General features: G+C 41.2%; 1 protein-coding gene across 1 annotated transcript; it reads right to left on the bottom strand.

The window, feature by feature from the left end:
• Positions 1-18,184: 18,184 nt before the first annotated feature.
• zfp36l1a (zinc finger protein 36, C3H type-like 1a) lies at positions 18,185-22,084 on the bottom strand. Its single transcript, XM_005736560.1, has 2 exons — positions 21,919-22,084; positions 18,185-20,692 (listed from the first exon to the last, which is right to left on the bottom strand). Exons 1-2 carry the CDS (start codon positions 21,967-21,969, stop codon positions 19,628-19,630), a joined length of 1,116 nt encoding a protein of 371 aa, XP_005736617.1. The 5' UTR covers positions 21,970-22,084; the 3' UTR covers positions 18,185-19,627.
• Positions 22,085-26,182: the final 4,098 nt, after the last annotated feature.

Raw genomic sequence — 26,182 nt, 5'->3', positions numbered from 1 at the left:
AATGGTAAGTGTGTTAATTGGGCTAGCAAGCTTGTTACCACTTAACTAGCTAGTTAGTATTTAAGCTTTATTTATTTTATGTTTTTTTAATGGAAAAAAGTGCCAAAGGGAGAGATAAGAAAAAAGAGAACTTTAAAGCCTCAGGCCCAGAAACTACCAGGTGCTAGAGAAAAACATGCATTCTGGGACCAGTTCGGGAGGGTTCTTTGAGGTTGTGAAAGTCACTAGTGTAAAACTGGTCACAAAGAGGTATATGGTGCTGCACGGACACCTTCCCTATGATTGCTTTGTACACTGGTCACTAATGAGTTACTGCGGCCACCAGTAGTTGGAATGGAACGTTGCTGACTTCTCTTTATTCGCAAACTATTTGCCAGCAGTAGTGAAACTGAAAAGTGCAACACACACTGGAAACAGAAGCTGTTCACCTTGAATATAAAAGTTTTGCCTCTGTGCTACAGCCATCGTGTTTCTAAAGTTCCAGCTTTTACATTAAACTCAAGCAGCCTCCTTTTTTGGGTTGCATTGCACTTCTTCAAGTTTTACTACAACTACTGTAGTAGCTCGTGAGATTTTTCACATATGTCAGTGTCTTTATTCAACTACAAGTGACTGCAACAAGCAGTTGGCAACCAAAGCAGCATGCTCTATGTCTCTACTTTCATTGATCGACCGCCAGTTACCTCCAGAAACAACTCAACAGCCATTCAGGGAATACACATTTTTCCTTCTTGACTGGAGGTTTATATATTTACTACATATATACAAAGGTTTGCTTTTATTTGCTTTAGGGGTTTAATTCCAAATGCCTTTATTTTTGTATTCTTTTTTTTTGAGAAGATGTTATATAAAGATTATTTTACAGTATTACTCACTGAAAAGAAAACAGCAGATCTTAGCAGCATGCAGCAACACGTTTGCCCTTTCTAGCAAATCTGTTTCACTATCTGCAATCACACAATGACACACACACACAGAGCAGTGCACAGGCAAGATTCGCTCCATGTCTCCCAGTCCTGATCCCAGATGCGGGGACCTGTAGCAGCCTGTTTGAAACCAAACCAGCTTTATAGGGTAAGAGAAATAGCTCAGGGTGTACAGGCAGGGCCAGACGTATCCCAACATCAGCCAGACAACTCTAGTGTCTTTAATGGCAACTATACGGATCAGAAGACTGAAAGGAGACACTGATATGAAGTGGCGGCAGGTTCAACTCAAAGTCGCTTCCATTTGCATCATTAGAGACTGGAAAACATGGACGGCTTAATATAATCATATACACATGTAGACACGCACTCCATACATCTTATGTAAAACATTTTATGTATCTGTTCAAATCACTCCAAGTCATCCCATCTGGTCTTAGCACTGTTTGCATCTGCATGTTTACACCAAAGGAAATGATGTCAAGTTGAATTGCATTTGTTTATCTTTTCTGGCGTCATCTCCTGAACTTTACTCCCCCATGCTTTGCTCCCTGTTCCACAGAGAGAGTTCGTTTTTTGAGACACACTGGTTTTATATGAAAGAAGCAGATGAGCACATCATCAGCCTTTACTTGGGCAGATCATGTTCTCTTACACTAGCTACTTTGGATTTTAAAAAATAGCTTAGTCTGAAGGTAAGTGAAAATTAGCACTATAATTATAATATAGAGTTGAGATATGAATCAGTAGTTAACTGTATTAAGTTGCAAAAGAAGTAGAAAAAGTTGCAAAGTGGCAGGTTAAGTGAGAAACTAAACAGTTGCAGCTGGTTATAATAAAATAGCTGCTGTTCCCGAACATTTTTGGATTTGAACCCTTCACAATTAAGGATGTACTCCCTTTTACATATTTTTAAAGCTTTTTAGTGACCTAACATAAAAAAGGGTTGTTTATTAACCTTTGTGTTTCCTATTTTATTGTCTTGGGTCTTTTGAAATTGATTAAAAATTCCATTTTGTGCCCAAAGTAAGTTTCTCTCAGAATAATACAGTGAATTTATTTTAAATTACTTCTATAAGATGTATCACGGTCCACAGAAAAAATGCAACATTTACTGTGGCTAAACTCAAATAATCTCTGAGCTTCATCAGGTAATACACAGAGTCAGTTCTGACCGTGCCTTTCTGTGCTATCCTGTCCAACTCTTATTTCTTGCTGCGGCAGTCAAAAACATGCTGAAAGAATAAAGGATGACTCTTATTGACCAATCACTATCGGTGTTCACACTATGAGTCTCTTAGTTGATGATTTATTCAGTTGCGGCCACATGTGTTGGGTGTCAAAGGAAGCTAAAAATAAAATAAAATATATTTCCTAAAATATCAATTGCTAAGCAGCAGATGCAATTTGGCCAACACCTACAAAAGTAAACATCAAAATAAAAGTGCATACTAGTCTTTGGAAAGGGAAAAAAACCCATGTAAACAATTTTAATCATAGCCTTGCTCTCTGGGTCCGAAACTATCTCCCAGTGACTGCTTGAATGGAGTTGCTTACTCTGTAAATACAAGGGTACAGCAAATGTGAGTGATACACTGTGTCTTTTCATAAATAAATACACCCTGCATGTCTGTAACCATGTGTTAAAAGTGACTTATGTGCATTAGGTTGCATGTTGAAATGAGCCCACATGCAGAACAGTAGAACTCAAGATGTGCTCCAGGAAATACGGGTAAAGGGGGAGACACGAGGACACATATAAAGGGTAATGCTTCTATGTACCCCTGTGTACATCATTGACTCTCAGCATGACCACTGAACCCCCAGGGTAAGGGGTCAAAGGCTATGGGGCAAAGGGGTCATGACTGCTCTCCCCTCTCTTCCCCTTGAGGGACAGACATAACATAAAACGTCTCTGTTCATAATGGGGATTCTCTGTACTCATGCTACTGCACTTTGCTGTAACGTGCTGGCTAGTGGCACAAAGCTGACTGCTTATGGAGAATGTGAGGCTGCGAGATGTGTTTCTAACCGTGTGTGTGTGTGTGTGAGTCCCTAATGACAGATAATAGCAGTTTTGAGTTTGGCAGTGTGTTTGTGAGTGATTACACCTCTGTGTGTTTGTTTGGGTGTGTATGTGTGTGTGTGTGAGGGAGGGAGAGCGATGGAAAGAGAGAAGTTTGTAGTGTGATAAAGTGACTGTCTAATTGCAGAGAGCCTCACTGTGTGGCATGTGAGATTGTTCTTCCCCTGTGGCCTGAGGTCTCCTGCAGTGAGGGTGTATGTGCATGAGCGCATGTGCGTGTATATGTGACTGCACATGTTTTGTGTGTGCCTAACTGCGATGAATTTCAACTGCCTGCTTCAAGTCTTGGCAGGTTGCCTGAGCACCAGGGACCAAGTCAACTATATTTCATGCTCATTCAGAAAAAGGGAAAAAAAGAAAAAGAAAGAAAGAAAAAATGCCATACATTTTACCCTAAAGTGATTCTCTCAGTGCTTTAGTCCATTCCAGCTGTTTTGTGTGTATATGTGTGAATGACTGTGTTTGAAGGAAATGGAGAAAACTGAAAAGGCTCCAGACTAACTGTTCCACAATGGCCCGCATTGTTCTAGTGCTATAATCAGAGCGGACATGGAACTTGGCCTGGAGACCAAGAGGTCTCTGCAGCCCACGACACAGCTGCTGGAACCCAGATTCACACCAAATCCCGGACTGGAGAGTGAACACAGGGGGTGTAGGTGGCGAGAAACATTGGCTTGTATTTTTATTCTAAGATCTAATCCTTGTCGTTGTTGTCTGCGTGTTTGCGTGGGGGTCCAGATATAGTAGTCATATTGCCTTTATTGCAGAGGTTTTTATATGCCTGTCAACTCAATAAAAACAGTGTTTAAGTGCTAGCTGCTTCCGTGTACGGAGATTTCCTCTGAGTTCTTGAAAATTCAAACACTTAAAAACAATGAAAACAGTACTTGAGGAAATACACATATTCGGTCCTTTTAAGCAGCCTCAAAGTTTTTCTGGAAATAGTAACAAGATGTAATCTAGTGATTAGTGTCCAAGCACAAAGGTAAATTGACACAAAAAATAACTTGGATCAAAATTGTCACAAAATGTTATCTGTTCATTGAGACAAACTGTAATGGTTCCAGTTGATCAGAATTACAACTTCCACTTTAAGGCGTAAGCTGGGCTGGCATTAGTCACTAATGAGTCAGTTCAGAGATATAGTTCTTTTGTATCGTGACAAAAGCCTTTAAGTTCAAGATAAGAAGTAGATGAGAAGATTGATACCACTAGAGCTCCAACATGGTTGGTTTAGCTTTGCATTCAGAGAGGCAGAGGAGTATACCTGACATAACAGTGGCCAAAGTTGAAAAACCTCCACTAGTGATTGCTTTCTATCCTTATTTGTTAGTTAAGATGCCATTTTTATGAATTTTTGATAAAAGCTGTTTTATTCAGTGTCATTCTGTGTTTCTATTCCCCTTCATGTCTGGCAGGAAACGTCATTGTGACATCAGGATGGAAATTGTTTTTCTGGTTATTAATAGGTGAAACAAAACAAGTGCAGTTGCTGGTAAGCAGATTTGTGAAGTTTGGAGAGAGCCAGCTCCTTCAATAGCTGTTTATCGGTGAGGCTGTATTGCTTACCTGCTCTAGCTCGGTTTCTGTTGAATTATTCCACTAATACAAACAAATCTGCATTTTGTCTTCATGCCCTTTGTAATGCTAAACTTCTTTTCCCTGCAGCCATCGCTCTTCACCACAAATGAAAGGTTAAATGCATGCAAATGGCCGAGGTTTATACATATATGCTGAAACAAAAGTGTTTTTTTGCAGAACAGATCATGCTTCCACGCTCAGCACCAGCCCCCACATCAAGCTGTCTGCAAACGCTCTAAAATGTCATATGATTAGAGGGCAATGCAGTCCCATTCCCTTCTATTCTCCCCTGCCTGTGTTTACATGTTGATGTAAACATCTGCACTTTTCCAACTGTTCATTTGATATTGCTTGAGCATCTGAAACCTTAAAGGACTCAAACAGTTAAATTGTCATGCTTCTTTCACCACAGCTATTGCTGTTGTTGTTATTCACTTCGACTTCCTTTATCACTGCTGTTTCCTGTTTTCCTGTGTTAGATTAAAAAAAATGTCAGTGATTAAATTCTGTTTTTCTGCTTGGAGGTGAAATGACCTGGTTCAAAAAGAAAAAAAGTGTCTTCAATCTGCAACATTAATGCACAAAGGAACAAAAACACTGAGTTGATGGTATTTTCAACTTTCTTGCATGATATTATATGCCTGTTTTAAGCAAGCATGACCTAACTTTCAGTGTATTTGCTGTTGCTCTGTCCATATTACTTAGAACAATGTTTGAGCAAGACTGATGAAAGATTGAGCTTTCATCAACTGCACAGAACAGTGTGAAAGAAACTGTGACTTTAATGACACCTCAATGCCGCTTCACCCTGTGCTTTTTTTTTGTTAGAATTCAGAAGGGCCTGCCTCGAAACAGCATTTTAAAGTAAGTCTAAAGTATAAGTCAATTTGCCGCAGCGGAGCACCAAAAACAGAGCAGTAACTAATAAGCCAGTGGTGCAGCACACAGGGAGCTGGTACTCAAAGTTTTATATGATTAGACCACAAGTTCTCTGAGCAGAGTTGTCTAATAAGAGACTTATAATTGGCCGGCAGTCTACCAGTGGTCCAACCACCTTAATGATACAGCTTTCTGTCTCTCACTCCTTTCTTTTATGGAGGCTTGGGTGCCATGGTGCTGCTTGATGTTTAATGTGAGTTAGTTTCTGGGGCTTGTTTATGTGAGGTGTGAGATTTATTCCTGTGCACACTGTGGTTTGGTTTTCTTGCAAGTTTGCTTTAGCTCTTTTATGTTTTGTGTTGTAACAATAGAGGTGTTTTAGAAATAAAATTCTTTCTCCCCCACCACCATTGCAGCTGTGAGAAGGGAGAATTGAATTAAGGCCCCGTGCTGGTGAGTCAGTATTTCCACAGAGCTGCTGCTGGCCCTTCTGGATCCGAGTAGACCTGGCTACGAGCCGTTCATCAGCTAGCCAGGTCGAGCTGGTGGATGAACCGTCACGCACTGTGTGCGCTTATTCGCTTTTTTTGCTCTCATATCTCTAGCCCATTTGTCAAGATATGACTAACAACTGATTAGCTGAGTTTAAAATTAGTTTGCTCAAATTTGTGTGTCACTTAACTCAGTGTGTGTGATCTCACTTACACAGTCGCACAGAATCTTGTGTCTGCAGAGTGCGAGTCAAAAAGTAAACCTGATTCTAGCCAAAGAACTGCTTACAAACGTAATAATATGTTATATTTATTCCATCAGTAAACAATGGAAAAGATGTGTTTTTTTTTATAAACGGCCCCAGAGTATTTCTTAGTTGTGAGTCTTTTCGATGACCTGTTCAGAGTGTACCAGCGCTCCCAGCAATAAGTAGATAAGTGATCAAGAGTATGTATGTATGGTGTCTTTTCATGTTAGGACCCCACCAAGAAATACTCAGATGCAAAACTCCCTTCCTTGTTATTTTAAAACAGCAGTTTAAACAAAAAAGACCTCATGTGTAATAAATGAACCTCGAAAGTGCTGACAGGCAGATTTTGTTACTTTTGGACAGAGTCACTGTGGCTGTTTCTTGTCCTTTTGTTTATCTAAGCTTCATGTTTTATGGACACATGAATGTTATGGATCCTCTCATTAAATAAGATGCAAGAAAGCAAATAAGTGTATTTACCAAAATGAAAATCCGTTCTCATAAGGTATCCCATGTTTGTTTTAATAAGGCTAAACTTTTGCTCCTTCACAGACGAAATGTTTGGAGATTTTTTTTTTCTTTTTAAGCACTGGAAAACACAAGGAGAGGCCCTGTAATAACTCACCACAAGAGATCTGTGTCACGGTATGCTTATTTCCACTGAGAAACGTCCAGGGAATAATCATCAGGATTACTAATGCATGTTATATGAAAGAGACCTGAAGAACGACTTTGTCAATGGCAATCCCTGTTTTGTCTCTTGTGTGCCTGATCACTTAAGTTACAGCTGTGACCGTCTTGATTCTTCTCACACTCGTCAGGGGACCGTCTCATGCGGCTTGTCGACAGCGTGTTAAGCTGTAATAGTTGCACCATAACTTCTCAAAAATTGATTTGATTCAGGGCTGTGTTTGTCTTGGCCGGGAACTGTCTCTGTGGTTGTGGTCTCAGAGTGGAAAGCAGAGGGCAAGAGGGGAGGAGGAGAAGAAGTTGGAAACACAGTGGAGAGAAAAGCAGAAGAGGGTGGTATTCAAAGAATTATGTAAGACTTCAAACAGGTCCAGTCTGGCGAGGAGCGTTGATTTGAGAGTTGTGGGCCCCTTGGGTCAGGTGGCCTCTCACATAGCCTCCCATATGGTCTACATTTCCCCTCGTTGCCTCCGCCCTTCATCTAATTGCCAGGTAATGTATCGTTGCTCTGGCCTATCTTCCTCTCTGTCACTGTTATTCTTCTCCTTTATTAATGGAAGGCAGAGTGGTGTGGTGGTGACGGCGGTGGAGGTGATAGTGGCTCTTGGTTTGGCGTGACGCCACCGAGGGGCCCAGCACTGACACTTTATACATCAGCAGGTTTTACCAAGGTGTTCATTTCAAGAGCATCTCCTCTGCTTTGGCTGCTCCTCCTTTTACTCCCTTCGGCTGTGGAAGGTAAATCAAAGCTGGGGATGATACAGGAGACCTTATTCAATCCAGACAGTTGTCTCACACATATGGAAACACAAACACACACACACACACATATATATATATATACAAAACTACATGCTTGTTTGCCTCTGTGCACTTGTGTGTGTAGGTGTTCTCGAACATTCATCAATCCACTTCTTACCATGTAATCCCACAGCGCAGATCGCTCTTTGCCTGTTTGACTCATAAGCAGCCAGGCAGTTTATTTTACAGCCTTTCTGCTCCAGTCACGGCTAAGCATAACAATACACCAGCGGACATGTGTTTGTCATAAACTGGAAGGCTCAAAATTGCATTACAATCGTTTACACTTTGAACAAAGTTCAAAAAGAATCATTGTACACCACATTTAATTATGCGTTATACTTAATGTTCATAATTCTCTAGTGATTTTCCACTGCTGCTGGACACTGGAAGCCTAACTACAGCAAAAACAACATGGGCTAATCAACCTAAGTAAGCCTTTTAGTAACAGTAAATGCCAAACCTTGTTTGTTATGCTCCACAGGCCAAGTCTCTTACTTCAGGGACTCCATGTAAGGGGCTGGAACTCAAATATTCTGAGTTAGTGACATGCTACAGGCATGGCAGTAGCAACATGAGCCCGACTGAATTTATCAGACCTTTGCGAGGGGCATAAATGTCCATAAGACTTTGCTAACCTCCTGTGTTGCAGATCAAGCCAACATTACCGTCTGGTGCACATGGAAGAGCTCAATTACATAACTTAAGACTTTCATTAGCCTCTCTGCTCCATTGACTTCTCTGGGAAAGGTCCAGATGTGACTTCATGAAGGGCTCTCTCTATGCAGAGTTCTGTTCCGCTATGCCCCCCTTCTCAACCCCCGCAGCTGTAAGCACTCAGAAGAAACCAGGGAGAGAGGGGAGGCTGGCTGAGAGCTTTATTAAAAAAATCAGACACCCCATAGACCCCCCAATCTTGCTTCAAAAAAAGAGAGAGAAAAGTTCCAGCCCCACCCAAAGCAGGCCTATGGTCCCCTTCTACCCCATAGGTCTTCTAAAGTAAGCCAATAAGTCTTTTAGCATGTGGTCTCCCTGTCAGCCTGAGGTGGCTGACTAGACAGGCTGCTGCTCCAGGGGCAGGAAGTGGGAGCCGGCCAGGAGACACTCTCTGAGAGGCTGCCCAAGTAAACAACCCTCCCCCTTCAGCACACATGCTTATACACATTTATATGTGTTTATATGCTCATACACATTCGGATGTGTTTACATATGACTATATACACACACACAGACACACATATAATACGTCACCTCCAGAAATTCTGACAAACTTTAACTGGGAAACATTATAAATCTGAATGGCACTGTCTCACTGTTAATATCATTATGGTTTATGGATGACTTTAATTTATTTCAGGCTTTGGTTTTGTTTAGACCACAATGCACTTTTAAGACTGAAAACTGGAAATAGCTGAGGGCCTTCTAATCTAATTAATGGCTGTGTTGTTTGATCGCATGTGTGCAAGGCATAAATTTGTACAGCTGAGTGTGCACCACTGTGGAACGTCATTCTAAAATCTTATGCCAAAGTAACAATTTCTACATTAAAGAGGGAGTTTGTTCTACTCATTGCTGGCATTTGATATCCAAATCTCCTGTTGTGTGACTTCGTGTCTGAGTATTATGGCCGTGACGATTTTCCAGAGCAGGGCAGCTGCCTATGTGACTGTGTTTCTGGGAAGGCAGTGGACACAGGTGGCGAATAGGTTAGGGCTGTGATTTATCGAGAGCTCTTTTGCCATGCATTGTGCTGCGGCCTTCCTTTGGGCCTCAGTCTGCTCTCACACATTATATTGAACTTGTTGCTTGTTTTTCTTTGTCACTGATAACAATGATGTTTGATTCTCAGAGTGGAAAACCCAGATGAGTTCCTCTCAGAGAACCAATTTATTGTTTCCCCATGTGAAGCTATTGTATAGGTGATTTAGCTTTTTCTTGGGCAGATGTAGACCCCAGGAAAGATGTTTTCTATCGAGGTGAGTCTTAAATTAAAGCTCTAATCCTTAAGAACACATCAATATTAGGGTTGGGAACTTTTCTAAGTGGTTCTTCTACGTTGACTGCTTTTTTGAGGGATGTTATCAGCAAGCAGGTATTGGTTATATGCAGGAGATGGCAATGTGAAAACTAAAGTGAGACAAATAAGCAATATTATTTAAAATATCAGGTGATTGGCAAGGTATTGCAGATTATTCTGAATACTGTAAACCCCCAAGATCTTCTAATGTGAAGCTTAGTTGTAACTCTTATTTATATTTGGTATTTAAGGGTTAAAAATCAGAGCCAGTCAGTCTTCAATTATGTGATGACTCATTCCCTGGATTGATTTGGCATGTTTGCTCAACTGAATCTGTGGCTTCAAAAATACAGAGCTCTAGAGGCCTCGGCTTCACTTTTTTGGAAATGTAAGCAAAGTTTTCAAGGCTCATAAGTAAGGTGTCAGAACACACACCTCTGGACCAGTTTATTGCTCTGCTTGCCAATACAATCTGCTTGTTAAGCGATGACCTATCAACCTTGTTCCAAGGTCCAAGGTTTAAGGTGTTGTAACACTTTGTCTCTTGTTTTATTTGATAGAAACAAGCCCCTAAAAATCATCGGTGGTTGCTCTTGGCCTCTCTGGCTTTTCATTAGCTCTACTCATGTGCAACTCATCTTTAACCTCAGTTTTTAAAAACTCACAGGCTACACTACAAACCATTACAAACACCAGCTCAGGAGCGTGACTTTTTCATAGCGAGTTGTCCAAACCACACATCAACATATTAATGACTAACTCCATGTTACAGATAGATTTTCTTTTTCAACATCTTCTTGCTGCTATATGATGACATTTGTCTCAGTTTATCTAGGACCCTCAACATGAATGTGCATTGAGGAAAAATGTACCCAAATGTATCCAATTTAACCATTTAATACATCTTTTCTTTGCTAATGTGTTTATATTAGCCTAACTGTAGCTAGCCACCAGTTAGCATGTTATAAAAGGTAAGCTAGGACAACCTCACTAACCCTACATTTACCTGGTATTTAATTTTCAATCTTTGTTGACGTCCAAATGTATATAGGAGCAGTATGCTTTATTTTTATAGAAAGCTTAAGTCATACGATGGTGTAACATTGGCCTAGCTAACTTCCTACCAATTTCTAATTCCAGTAACCTTGTAAATCCTCTTTTTGATAGATGCCCTTTTGATAAGCCTTACTGTAATATTGGGACAACAGCCACACTGATGATTTTATTGGTGCTGATAGACTCTGGATAATTTTTAACCCTGGTTGGATTCTCAGTGTTAATTTTTGGAAAAATTTAGACCCAGAGATGGCTAATGATGTCAGACTTTATGAGCAGATTTTTTTTAACAAGAAATAAACAATTGTGTTTTTTTAAACACTTGACTGAATAAATGTACCTGAATATACAAGTTCAGGATGATGTTGATATAAAATTGTACTGGTGTGTTAATGTGTAACATGATAAGCACTGTGCAAAGAGTCATAATAACAAAAGCTCTCTGATAAATGTAATTTATACAGCAATATTCATTTGGAGATTCGATAACAGCCACTCAATGGTGATACCAGCACAAAGTAGTAACAGCAAAACCCTACTGGACCAATCCAACCAGTGTTGTCTTTATTGTTTGCAAATTAAGACTTTAAGCTAGAGTATGGTATTTTGCATTTTGAAATTGACCTTGTATTATCTCCGTTTAACACTTCAGCAAGTCATTTTAGGCCAAGTCACAAAGCAGTCAAGTCTGAAGTTTGAAACTTATTTTTGTGGTTTAGGTCTGACTCAAATTTTAGTTTCACTTCTCAGATCCCAAGCCCTGAACCCAGACACACTTCACTTCTAGTAATAATAATAAGAATTTGACTCAACTGTTTGTCATCTTCTCGTAAAGTTTACAAAGTCTCGCGCAAAAGTGTTTCCCACTGGGCACAAGATGAGTCTGTCATAGTAATGCCCTTACGCCAGCATTACTCAAGGCTTCATGTAAAGTTAGGCTTTAATCCTTTTTTCCTCTCTACCTACGCGAGTGCTTGTCACAACAGGTTAGCAGGTGATGCTTGAGGGCGAGCACAGTGCAGGAGCGAGCTTGACAGGTTTCAGGTCGGCCTTATCTTGATCGAAGACATGCCTTGAGAAATCTGAGCAGCAGTCAAACACTTCCAAACAATCTGGGTTGTTTTTAAAGTAAAATTCCTCCATCATGAGAAGCCTCATGCATGTTCCTGAGGGAGCGCGCTGTTAAATGCATGTGTGTATTTGTCTTAGACTTGCATACGAGCGGGAGAATGCATGCACGTTTGTCTCGTATGTGTGTGTACGTGTAAATGAGTGGGTGTGAGATCTGTGGTTTCTCACAGTCAGTTCTTATCTTTGTCCCTCTGAGTCTCCGCCAGCAGATCATTGTGAAATACACATGCACATAGAGACAGAGTTCACTTTTAACTATTCCCTAACGTCCCAAGGCCAGATACTGTATCTAGGGCTTGTTTACAACTCAAACAAAAAAAAACTTATACAGTCATGGTTATATTAGCAGGAGGGTAACTGAAGTCCAGACGTACTCTCTGTGTCACTCTCTCTTCATTCTTTGTCTGGTTTTCAAACACTGTTTAAACCCTTCTGGCCATGAAAAGGCTTGTACTTTATCTATTTCATAATTTTAAAAACTTTTTTGAAGTCAACATCATGTGAGTGCATTTGAGTGTTAGATTGCAGATAGAGATGATCGTCTATGTGTAGTGCAGACTTGGCCTCGGTGCAAGGACTTCCTGTAAAACTGTCACTGATGTCATCTTTGTCTGCTTTTACCTCTAAAAGGCCAGAGTGACTCATAGTTAGCCAACTTTGAGTCTGTCGTTCTCTAATATACTTCTGTAGGTGTAAGGGTGGAGGAGGAAGTTTATTTCTAGGAGCGTGATATGTACATGTGGGTGTGTGTGTGTGCGTATGTGCGTGTGAGGTCATTTAAATCAGTATTGAGCTAGTGAGAAACTGAAAACTGCGTTTAAGAAGTGAGAATGAGACTGTTTTCCAGTGTCGCTGTCACCAGAGGAAACAGATGCTGCAAAACAAAACTGAGAATCACGTGTAAGGAAACGTGCTGTTTTTAGCTTTAGCATGGTTCAGTGACTTCGAGCTAACCTCATTCACTGTCTTGTGTCACACACAGATGCATAAGTAAAGAGTTGGATATATAGTAACATGTCTTTTCGATATCCAACATGGAGTTTTTACAGACTTTACCTCGAAATAAAACTAAGCCAAAGCTCAGCTTTGTGACTAGCTGATGAATATGCTTTATTTTTTGCACAATTATTTGCTTTTACATGGAGAGATATTGTGTAATGTGCCTCTTCAGGCACCTAAAACTCATTCAGAGATGGAAAATCAGACTTTGAGTGAGTTACAGATAGAAAAGGCTTGTTTACAACCTACCGGATGATCAGTGCTGCCCTGAGCCCCGCTGTGACCTTCATAAATGTCATAGAAATATTGTCGTACAAATGCTTGTCAAGGCCATTTAAGCAAGAATTCGCATTTTAATAAAGCAGAGCAAGTGTTGTTCTGCTAATGGAGGCCGCGTTTTTCCCATCAGGCCGTGACGCTGGAAGTCATAAGACAGGAAGACTGAAGTGGTTCAATACTCAGGAGAACTGTGTGTGACTCACTCGGCCCAGTGGACCAGAAACCCAAAGCAAAACAGTGTCAGGTTTGTTACAGCCTCTCCTATTGGTCACTCCTCATCTCCTGTTTCCACTGGGCCAGTGTCTCGTTAGGAAAAAGTCATCACCTGTCCATTAGCGCAGAGCTCAGCGAGAGTCTAGTGGCTTTGTGTTTGTTTTTCTGTCACAGTAAGGAGTGGAAGGGTGTGTTTCCACAACCTGTCAGACAGCCATCACCAGTCCTCTCCTCTGAAGCCTCCTCACCTCTCTGCTCCTCTGCTCAACACATGTGTTTTCTCTTCCTTTCTTTAAAAGGTCAAGGGTTGCCACTTTAGCCTGAGGGGAGGAAAAGCACATGTGACACTGGATCCAGACACGGCTAATAGTAATTATTGGGTAAGTAGTGTGTCACAGCCTCAGTCGGCTAGATAACAGCAGCGTGGAGAGCCCGGATTAAAGCCACGGGATCAGGGAGTGTTTGTGACTGTTGTCTTTGTTGATCTGCAATGAGTCTAGCTGTGACACATACAGCCATAGACCTACAAAGATAAAGCCCGTTGGCTGCTGCGGGCAGCAAAAAAAAGTGCATATACTGTATACTGTATACTGAGATTGCAGCAGTGTGATTACCAAAATGCTAACTGTAAAGCAACTACTAAAGCATGACTTTCAGATAAGATATTTTATGAAATGATTACCCAGAAACATGTATGGTAGGGGAAATCATGAGGTTGTGAAAATAGGTTGATGCTATTGATAAAAGAGGGTGGCGTCACTGCTGTGATGCCATTCTACAAACTGTAATGCAGCTCCTTCAAAGGACATAGTTAATATTGTTTTCTTTGTTAAGGCAGTTATCGACAAGGGTTTTTTTCCCCCATAGATTTAGGTATTGGGTGTTCCACTTTCTGTGTCACTCAGTGTGACTAATCTATATTGTTTTGTATTCAAACGGTAAACTTCACAAACAGTAAAATGCATTCACTACAGGCTGATAATAGTCAGGAGGAGATTAGAGGGGGGATGAGAAGGTCCCTTGTTAGCACAAATTATAAAACACATCCCCATAATTAAGTTAAGAATTTCAATATTTAGGAAACCAGACTTTAACTCCCAACAACCTCTTTTGCGAAGTCATGGACAAACAAAGAGCAGAGCTAAAAGTGAGGACAAACAGAGAGGATGACTGTGCATTGCCACTGTATAAGAGCAAATGAGGCCTTTGGCAAATCTGTCATCTGACAGCAAGGTCAGCGTATGGGGATTGTGACAGACAAACACTAAGACTTTTTTTCCTGTCATGGTTGATTTGTCAGAGTTTCAGTTTAGAATCATCAGAGCAAATGGCTCATTATTACTATTTATAGATTTATTTATCTTCACATGGGTTAAACCCCCCTGAATACTGTGTAATGTGTTAATTAGGAATTTATGGGTGGCTGTATGCCTGTTTTGCACAGAGTGACAAAGCATAATTTGAGAAAATTATGCTTTTGATGTCCACGGGTCAGTGTTTTGCTGCTGCACAGATGATCTCTTTACCGTTTTCCATGCAGATTTCTGAGCTCCCTCTAACCTCCTCGCTCGAGGTTGACCTTAGCCGTTGTCCCACAACACCTGCTGTGCTGCAGTGACATACAAGCATGCACACATGCATGCACACCGCACTGCAGCCACCCTTCTCTCAGCTGTCAGTGTAGATAAAAGACAGTTAGAACATCAGCACTATTTACTCACCTCTTTCTCAAACAAGGAGGTAGACCTTCCTGCGATAACACAATTGCAAAGTGTACACGCTCTGACATTCTGTTGCTCAACCCTGCAGGTTAAAGGTGAATGGAGATTGGGACTGAGAGCTGAACTACAAACTTGCTTTATCCTGTTTTGCAGGAAGCAATGAGTGAACGAGCTTGGTCTGTGTCACTGCATCGTCTCCATATTGGAAAATTACCTGCTGTTAAGTTTGATGAAGTAATGGAAGCTTTCTTTTTCTTTTTTTCAAAAACATATCAAAGAGCAGGCGACCCCCTCCATCCGCCACCTTCGGAGGTTCAGAAACCCACTTCCTGGTACTTCATCTCAAGGTGCCTCTATGCGTACACCACACAAACAGGAAACAGCCCTCTTTCATCAGCCTCAAACTGCATGCACTTCATGTTCTTCTGAAAGGGTGCAGCAAAGAAAAAGGTGTGCATCACTAATGCTCACCTGATTTAGCTTGAGAAGCCTTTCCTTTGAATCCGTTGTTTCTTTGCTTCTTATCTTATTAAAACCAAATACGCAGAACAGTTTTGAAGTGGTAACAAGTTTCCATCGCTTTCATCTTGCTTCAGGCTTGCACCAAATAAGACAGTATGCGATGTTTCATACGCTGTGTGGCATCTGCAGATACAAGAACACTATGCAATATTGGTTTTGTTTGCCAAAAACTCTCTTACAAAGAAATATAGAGTATGATATCTTTCAAGTGATGTTAATTAAGTTTCAAGACCCTTGTTTCTTATGAACAAATTCTTGTAGAATTCAAATGAAATGAATGCAAACAGGCTTTTTCAAAGTTTCTAAAAGGGGTATGCAATCCAAGCAATTTTCACTGTATTGTTCCCAAACACAACACCCATCTTTGCACAGGTAAAACATTCCATAAAGCCACAAAAAAGAGGCCTTTCAACAAGCAATTACTCTCCATCAGTAGCATTTAAATACACATGTTATATCATCTCATCTTTTTAAGCTGACTCCTTAAGAGCACCTTTGTACTTCTAAACAAGTTGTTGCATCGTGGTTGGTGTTGATCATTGCTTTATTTTATAGGAACCATGAATGCTCTCTGGTTTTGAATGTAATCAAGGACTTTCTTTGCTTTATCGTGGCCACCAGTATGTTTTTAGACCATTTCCAGCTGGTCTAAAATGGGATGGGGGAGTAGGTTGGTGGGTGATGAAGAATGGAGGGACCTAAGGATCAAGACTAGACGCCACAAGGCCCAGGTTCTCAGGGATAAAGCAACAAGGAGGCCTCTATGGGTCAGCTGTGATGGGTCAGCACCCACCATTGTATGGAGGGAGTTCCTGTTGCTGCTCCGGTTTTTTTGCAATCTGAGAGAATATAAACATGGACAGACGGGAAGTGTCCAGAGGCCGAGGAAATGCAGAAGCGGTGCGTATGTTGAGTCGAGTGCATGAAGTGGAAGTTGCTACTGAAATTGAATACCACTCTGCTCGCATTAATGGCCAACTTGTGATTGTTATCTGTATTTATTCTCGATGTAAAAACAGAATATATCAAATTAACCCCAAGGCATAGTGTTAACTATGACTGCACCGTTTATCCTCCTTTTTACCTGAAATATCCTTGTGTACATATTGATTAGGTCACAACCTCATCAAATCTGTTTTTTTTTTTTTTTATTCTTGGAAACTTTATAGTAGCTCCCCCTGATCAATATTTCTGCTGAAACTAAGTATGCCAGGTCTTTGTGTAATCAAGCCTGCTCAGACTTTGACTATCCCCAGGTCAATACCCTTGGCTGCTGCAAGCACAGCTCACCAATCAACTTGCACCACACCGAAACTCCCTTTAGTTCTGTATTATGCATCGAAAAAGCACTCACCTGATTACAGCCTCAAATATAATACTGTGTGCCTCTTTTGTTAAAACCCAAGTTTCCTTGGGTATGGTGTTACAAAATATAACTAGTTTCTTTTTTCTTCACATTTTGGACAAATTGCAACATTTAAAGTATGCAGTATTAGTCATTAGAGCTTCCTCATAGCCATTATTGGACTTTTTGATACTGTAGAAACTTGAATACTGATTAAGCTTTGGAATTGTAAGGTTTTAGAATAAGACTGATTTTATTTTATTTTTTAAACTCACATTCATGGGAAGCCCTCTAGAGTTTGAATGGGTACCCAAAACTGAGCATAAACGTGCCCCATATTTGCTCAATTTCCCAGAACTTTTTACACACCACTCATCACAAAGTTGAACTTTTCAAAAAAATACAGGTTTATTGACTTAACTGCAATCAATACTTACAAAAACAGAGAGAGAGAACGAGAGAGAGAGAGGGAGAGAGAGAGAGAGAGAGAAAGAGAGAACAGGTTTTCATATAAACTCACAGAAATTACTGTAGTGAAAAAAACATGGCTGGGAAAAAAAATAAAATACATTCAACAGTTTTACTTTCTTTGTGTCAGAATTTGTTCACCTCTTCCGAACACACAAAGGCAACACAGAACAAGTGACTTAAGGAGAGAGAAAAAAAAAAAAAAAAAAAAAATTGTCCTCCATTATCAAATATAAAAAGGCGGAGAGCCCTTAGCTACCTGGAATGTATTAAACGAGGCACTTCCACTGATCAAGCATCCAATTGAATTAAAAGAAGATATACTTTCAACTCATTTGGTCACAACTATTGCTTGTAATAACAGACTGGGTGACAGAACACATTTCAACACAGCCAGCCTCTGAACTGCTAGACTCTGCTAAACGAGTCATGTTAATAATTTTCTTTTTAGCACCCCTTTAAGTCTACCATCAACCCGAGTAGGAATAATCCTCTTCAAAAAGGGGACAAGAGATCAGGGAGAGAGGAAAAAAAAAAAAAAAAAAAAAAAAAAAAAAAAAAAAAAATCGAATTAATGTCATAACAGTTAGCTACTGTTACTGTCAGATTACTGTAACATGTGCAAGGGGAGGAATGGATACAAGCAAATCTAGTTTAGATGGAAATGCAGTCCAATAAGAGGGAGTAAGAAAAACAAAGTACAATAAATAATCAAAACGCAAAACAGCTTTTTTTGCATTTTTTTTTTCTTGCTTTAAATTAAGTTTCATTTTGACAAAGTGTAGTTGCAGAACAAAAGTCATTGAAGTACAATATATTAAACTGTGAAAAAAAGGAAAACTGACAAAAACGTCTTCACAATCTTTAGATTAATATGGAAGATCATAATTTAACATAAAAGAAAATATATTCTATTGTTCATTATCCAGATAAATACAAAAAACAAAATTAACAAAAAATGCATATGATCACCAATAAATATGTTCTGATAAGTTAAATAAGCAGTGACACGCAAACCTTCTGTCTGGAAAGTTTCTCAAATAATAATAACCGTAATAATAACATTAATAAAAAATAATTATCAAATAAAGAAAGCAAAAAGGGATGTAATGAGAGTAGAGAGCTCCATGGAGCAGGTTCTAAAGTGAAGGAGATGGGAGGGGGACAAGTAAAGTAAAATAGCTTGGAGATCCGATCTTGTCAAGTCATGTGACGTATAACTATATTATGGGAATGCTGGAATTCCCCGGATCGGTGAAGATGAAGGTGTAGGTGCTGGGGGCAGGACAAAGTCTTGCAGGTTTAATGATCAGTTTGATATCAACTTCCTTCCCAAAGAAAAAAAAAGGAAACAGCCAGTGACCAGCAACAGGAGGAGAGGGGGGGCCATAACCAACTTCCAGTTCAAAGTCCTTCCTGCAGACTCACCCGGTTCAAAATTACATAAGACGGGGCTTGACTGAGGGGTAGAAGGAGGTGGGTGGGGGCAAATGAGAAAGAACCAAAACAAACAGTAGTCCATTCACCCTAAACACATGCAGAAACTGCCCAGGCACTTTTTTTCTCCATTTCTTTAAAAAAAACAAAAACAAAAAAAAAACTATTCATATATTTTCAGGGTCTGTCATTTCTCTCCGTTTGTCTTAACTCAGTCTGTAAAAACGTCTGCGGTGTAGAGCTACAGTTACATTACTGAGCACCCTCTAGCAAGCTCAGGGGAAGTGGTATCATCAGGGAGGATGGCAGGGGAGAGAGGGGAGGGGGATGAGGGCTAGTGCAAAGCACACCCCTTTCCAAGGCCACTTGTGCTGCAACACATTCAATAATACATGAAGAAGAAGAAAAACAAAAAGAAAAACAAGTGGCACCTGGCATAAACAGTCAATTGTTGTTCTCATCATTTCATTGTTCAGTTTCCTCTCCTTTTTTGGCACTATGACACATGGCGGGGTACTTTCTTTTAAAACTTGCTGTGCAGATTAAGTGGGAAGAAATGATAGATTTAGCTGAGGGTTCCCTTAGTTGATTATATCCTCATAATGCTAACAAGGAACTAACGTGATGTGTAAGGGAGCTTTGAGGGCAGAGGGGAGTCTGAAGGGCAGAGGTAGAGGGGAGTGCCATGTTCTTTGTGTCGTCAAATTTAAAAGTCACTAGTGGATGCGTGCAGTCTAGTCATCAGTGATGGAGAGGCGGCTGAAGATGGGAAGGCGGCGGGTGTTATCCAGCGTGGGGGACTCTGAGCCACACAGGCTGCCACCAGAGCTGCTCTGGTAGCCCTCTTGATCCGACATAGAGTCTGGGGGGGATGAAGACTCCAACATCTGAGGGGACTCCAACATGGGTCTGAAATAGTAAGATGTGCTTGTTGGAGAGGGAGGTGCAGGGGTGTTGGGCTCTGTGCCTACAGGACCGGCATTGAGACTGGGCCCGAACAGGCTGGCCAGCTCCTGGCTGGAGTAGGTGAAGGGATTTCTGCTGGGCCAGTCTGGGATCTCATCAGGGAAGAACATGGGTGGAGGGGTGACTGAGGTGGGGCTGTCTCTCAGCCCTACTGAGTTGGAGAAACCAGCAAAGCTGTAGCTGTGCTGCAGCCGAGGTCGCTCCATCTTGTTCATAGAGTTAAGAGGAGAGGACTGCTGGGGAGGTCCACGACGCTCCTCGGCATTGTGGATGAAATGGCAGCGAGGCCCGTATGGGCAGAAACCGATGGTGTGGAAGGTGCGGCACAGCTCAGTTTTGTACTTAGGATGGCGGCTCAGGCTGCGCAGTTCATGGATTCCGTGAGCAAACTGGCATTTGTCGCCATATTTGCAGGAACCGTTCTCCTCAAAGGGCCTGCAGAGCTCTGTCTTGTAACGGCTGGAGTTCACTTGGCTGCTGCTGCCAGTGGGACTGGCAGGGCCTAGGCACTTGTTGATGAGCCTCTCGCCCGTCTCGGAGTAGGAGCGGTCTCGCAGGCGGTTCTCCTTGTTGTTGCTGGCATTGCCAACCCCTGAGATGAGTGAGGAGGACTGGTCCGCTGCCTTCAGGCTATTCAGAAATTGGTTCTGGTTGAACTTTGTGCTGCTGACAGAGTGCCGCCGCTGGTACACGCCTCCCACTGAGGGAGATCCCACCGCCTTCCTGTCCAGCAGGGGTCCGGCGGAGCTGGAGATGGGCACGTTGGTGCTAGTGCAAGGAACAGACATTGGATGGGAGACACCCAGGTTGTTGTTGTAGCTGAGAAGTTTGTTCTGCAAGAAAAATAAAGGACAGAAAATGCAAGCATTAGAAAAAGTAGAGCACAAATAAAAAGCTACTTTTTAAGTCCGATTGCCATCCTGATGCAACTCCTGAAAGTGACTGAACACTTGTTAGGCGAGCCTATAAACCATTTGTACAGATACTCTCCCCGAATAAATAAATAAAAATGACGGGCACTGTGGGACTGGTGGGGCTACACCTCCGCCTGCATGACTGTTGTTTTTTGGCTCAGACCACATTAGCGGATACAGGCCTATAGAACAGCAGCTGGTTTGGCAAGTTGCCCAGGTTAGGAATGTGTGTGCCTGTGTAGTCAATAGGACAGCAGCACATGAGAGGCCTGTGGACGACCAGTGTGGGCTACAAAGAGCCTGCATCATTTGAAAGAGAAAGAAAGTGGCCAAACATTCTGTGGATTACAAGGGAAACCTGAACTGCTTTCACACATTTCCATACTAGTGGAAATGAACAGTTAGTCATGATTTACATAAACATGACAGTGTAAATAAAATCCAACAAACTCCAGAGGGAGGCTAAAAGAAAAACAAAAACGCTTTGAGAGGCAATCTGACACTCAAAACGGGGTATGGAAACGAATTACGCATCAAGTGTTAAGGTGAGACGATGCCGGTAGTTTAAGTAGTTTTATAGGGGCAGAAAGTGGGCTAAAGCCAGCCAAATCTGGTCAATGATTAGCGAGCATGTGGCTGCTCTGAAAGCGGTATTAAAAGTGGCGCAAAAGTGATCTCATTAAAATAAAGAGGACATAAAGCTTTCACTTTAACAGCCGCTGGCTGCCTAAACTGCACACCGACCTCAAAGCATAAACCATAGATAACATTAAAGTTAGCGGATGTGGCTTATGTTGAACATTAAATAAATACACAAGTAAATAAAAACACCATGTTTTTAAACAATTTTTAAATTAACGCTCCCGCAGCGCTTCGGTCCACTTTGAAGGCGCTTATAGCGTAAACCCTCAAGAGACGAGGCCGAAGAGAGGAAATAACAGACGAAGCAAACAAATAAACACGCAGCTGACTCAAAGCGGAATACAAAGCAATAAACAGCAAAACAAAAACAGCCTCCGCGCAGAGGGCCGCGGGCACGGAGCTCGTCATTCCTCCACAGCAGCTAACTCCCCGCTGCTAACAGGCTAACGTCAGCCCACAAGACACACATAGAGAGAAGGGGGTGGAAAAAGTTAGGAAGCTACCTTGTTCATTACTTCGAAGTCGAAGAAAGGCGATACCACGGCTGTGGTCATCTTTGCAGCGACCGGAATCAAATCACAAAAGTAGTTTAAAAAAAAAAAAGAAAGCCAGTCTACTTGTTAGAAAGTTGCTCAGAGCTACTGAACTCTCCCCCTCTGCCCTGCACCAACCCCGACATTTGCTTTTTAATCAATCGACTGCAGGGAGGAGCTTCAAAAAACGGGCGTGAACTTTCAGTAACTTTAGTAACTGTAGAGAAAAAAACTTGCATTGGTTTGTCAGTTTATGTGAGATTACTCCAGTGCTGGGTGAGCTTTGAATGCCAAACCGTCTTAGGCTACCAGTTAGGAGGGATAAAGCACTAAAAACAAGTTTCTTTTTCTCTTGATCGGAGAATCTGAACTTTGGGTTAGATTTGTTAAAAGTTAATTTTGTTGGAGGGAAAAGTGTCTTCAGTTCATAATTAAGCAGCTTAAATATATTTATATAAAACTAAAGTCCGATCAGAAGCCTTCAAAGGCAAGTGAAGAGGAGTAGGGCAATGGAAATCTTGTACTTCTGGAGTTGTTTACTGTATTATCCTCGGGGTTTCAGCTACCATCCACTACTCTGTAATTAATTTACTCTTAATTGCTGGACTGTAACGTCACTTGTGGGACTTTCCGGTGAATTCAGGCACTCGCACTTTTAACTCTTTCCCGACCACAGCTATTTCACTGTTACAGCATACTTCTTCTCAGCCACAGCTCATTTGTTATTCATTACCAGCAGGTATAAAACTCCTCTTCTGAATGGAATACGTGCATGTCATTTCATCAGGTACTGTAGGCGACAATCTGATACATGAGTGACCTCACTAGATTCGACCGCACTGGCGTGACAGACTACAGAGAGTGAAACCCACACACATGTATTGTGGCTCATCTTGCCCACCCCCCTTCATAAAGTCTATGACATCGGCCATGTGCAGACCCTAATGTCAGGGTTGGGTTGCAGTAGAAACGGAGAGGAGGGAAAAGAAAAGCAGGGTTGAGGAGGAGGAGGAGGGGGAGAAGAAAAGAAGCTGTTAACGTACAGAAAAAAAAAGTTGGAGTATGGAGGAGGGGATGATGGCGTGAGGGGGAGATTTATGGAGGACGTTTATTACTACACAGCATTGCCCCCAGGGAAGTGAGGGAAGAGGGGTGGGATAGAGAGGCAAACATTCCCTTTCCCCTTCCTCTTCTTCTTTGCCTATACAGGAGCCATGCAGGGGGGGAGTGGGGAGGTGGAGAGCTTTGTCTCTAACTGCTAGCAGCCCTGAAGGAGGCAGAGAAGTTGTTTTTGCGCTGAAATGTTGAAACGAGCTGAAATAGAACAGGCCAGATTACACCACAGCTTCTCAAGCAAGTATCTGACTAAGACCTCGTGAGCTGACCTTTTTGGAACTCAAACATCCTCCTCGCTATGCATTAAGAAAAGTAGATGCAAACACCCGGTTACTCTGGACCTTGTCAGTGAACAGCAAGGGTGTGTGTTGGAACATTAAAAAAAAGAGTTTTACGAGCCAGGCCTGTGCAGAGCAATCTCCCCCTGGAGTGTTTTCACAGATGACAGGGTGGGATGACAGACTTGCTAGAAATCTCGTCTGCAGTTCAAAGGGCCTGTCACTGATTGATTAAGTGGGCCAGATCGATTGTCTCCCTCTAAGGGAGAAACAGAGCAGGGAAGTAGAAAGAGAATCATTTTTCTCCCCCTTTTCTTTTCATTTTGCAAATGCAAAAATCCCGTAGCTGGTGTGGGAATTCGTAATATGTAACACAAGTGAAGAATACGCTCATGTAACTGTGATGCAGGAGCTGGAAATTTCACTGTAGATACTTGCAAGGATTTAAAGCGCACAAGGTCAGCAGGGCTCTAAACTCAAAAACAAACTACCCACTGACTGATGGAAATGCCTTCATACTGGACCTTGGCCTTAAGAAGCCTCATGCAGTGCATTTGTTTATTTTTAATACTCTCAGATATATCGTGCCTGCTGATATTATTGTGTGACTCAGTTGTCCTTCCAGGTTTAGGAGGAGGCACCTGTTTCCTGCCAAAATGAAAATATATAGAAAAAAGTCAGCCTGCTGTGCTCTCAGGGGATAATGTCAGATGCTTTAAAAATGGAGACAGTAAACCACTGTAATTACTACTGACAAGACTTTAACACAATGCATTGTAAAAAAAAACTGCATTATTTTACTCTGGACTCTCTTTCCTTTAAAAAGAAAAAAACATCTCATAAAGAGTTTGAAATCCAAATATTTTCTGTTGTCACAAATGACAGAAATCTTGCAACTAAGGTGCGTAGAAGCATCATGACGTTTTCACTGACTTCCAAAGCAACAAACACAAAAGGCACGATCCATATATTAACTTCTCTGGCAGTATTTTCCTCTTACTGTTGACTGAGTTGAGCTCTCTCTTAGAAGACTTGATTTCGGAGGTTTTGTGCTCTCCAAGGTCAAGGCTGTCCTCCTTTTTTTTCCTCCAGGCTCTGCTGGCGCTGGAGTCAGTCACTCCTCAGCATGTGCTGCGTCGTTTGATTTCTGCCTCCTGCGCCGTTGACTCTGATGACCCCAAGCTCAGAAGGGAGGATGGGGATTGAGCTTGAGGTCACTGATAATGTTTAAGTGGGATGACAGGATGTTAAATTTTTCACCTATCACTACTGGAGATGAAAGAAGTCATGGAGGAGAACAACAAATAAATGGGAGGTGACTGTTGTGGCAACAATTTGCTGCAGTTCCCCCCTGCAGCCAACAGAGGGCAAAGTTCTTCCGCTTCTCTCTCCTCTGGTCTCAGCATTTCTTATTTAACTCTATTTTTGTACAGTATTTTAAGTCTTTGCACGTTTGCCTAAAACATAACTTTACCTCAACAGAAGAGTTCTAGATTGAGTGGGAATTTCTAAGATTAGACCAGCAGGTCAGCTCAGTCAAAGACAGCTCCTTTGTGCGGCTTTGAGGTAATTTAGTGCTCAGTACAAACTTGTGAATTGTGTAATCAGCCTTTCCACAGATACACTAACATTGGCCTTGTGTGAAGCAAAGGGACTTATCAGCTACAAAACTCACAATTACTCAAACTAGTATTGTGGTAATCTCAAACCGTGCTGCACCACATCCCAGTTAAGGTGACCACAAGCTCATTAAACAATGTATTAAAGAAGAAATAAGTAGTATTTTTACTTTTTACTGCTGCATGGTGCATAATGTGTATTCTGGGGCTTGATAGGGTTGTTGATGAATACCAGTCACTTAGTGGTTTCCACTTAGTGAGATTTCTGCCTCACTAAACAGTCATCCCCCCCACACACTTGCATTTTCAATTCCTTAATATTAAGGTTATTACTGTATATGCAGCTGTGAGCGGAACATCTCTGCTTCACAAGAAATGTATTTTCAGTTTGTCGCTGGCACATCTTAGTTATTTCTGCCAGTCATGGGAAAACAACCTTTAAGATCTTAGTAGTGCCCGTGTAGGTTAGATTTGAGAAGAGGGGACATAGTCAGGGTGAAAAAAAGCTATGTTTGTAGTTGCCATTTGTGTTGTAGTGTTGTATGTTTCCTTCTAAATAGAAGAAAAACATACAGATTTCCTTAAAATCCATATTTTTATGATAGTCACAAGCATTTCCTCAATGCTAAATCCAACTGCAAAGTACAATATTGTGTTTTTTTCAACTTTATTTGTTATGTTATTAATGCTTAAGTAAAGGTAGTTACAGTGTATCAAATCGATGTTCAGAAGATGGTTATATTTGCATATATTTTTTTTCTTTCTTTTTAAATAACAGATGGAAGGTGACCTTTATTTGAGTACTTAATGTTGAGGAGGAGACACTTTTAAGTGCTGCATTTAGCTGTAATTTAACAACAGGTTATTTTAACCTCAGTTAAAGTATACTGAACTACTTCTTTACTTTAAATATGTGGAAACAGCTGTATTGGAGTACATTTGTCCTCTGAAAAATAAAAGTGGATGACAAAGGAGTTTAAGATGAAAAAAACAAAACAATGATTAACGCAGTACATATGCTTTTCACTACTGCAAATGTGACATATTGCAGGAGTAGAGTCAGTTGTGTTTCTGCTTCTATTAAAAGTCACTGCTTACTCAACAACTTCCTTTTTGTTTTTCATCAGGACAGCTAATCACTCTGCTGACTGTTGAGTAATCAGTGGTCAAGGATAGTCAAGTTTGAGCAAAAAAAAATACAAAACAGACTTTGATTCCTTG

The sequence above is a fragment of the Pundamilia nyererei genome, unplaced genomic scaffold (genome assembly GCF_000239375.1).
Source record: "Pundamilia nyererei isolate P.nyererei 1_Seehausen unplaced genomic scaffold, PunNye1.0 scaffold00070, whole genome shotgun sequence".
NCBI classification, from domain to species: Eukaryota; Metazoa; Chordata; class Actinopteri; order Cichliformes; family Cichlidae; genus Pundamilia; species Pundamilia nyererei.
This window is presented reverse-complemented; position numbering and strand designations above follow the sequence as displayed.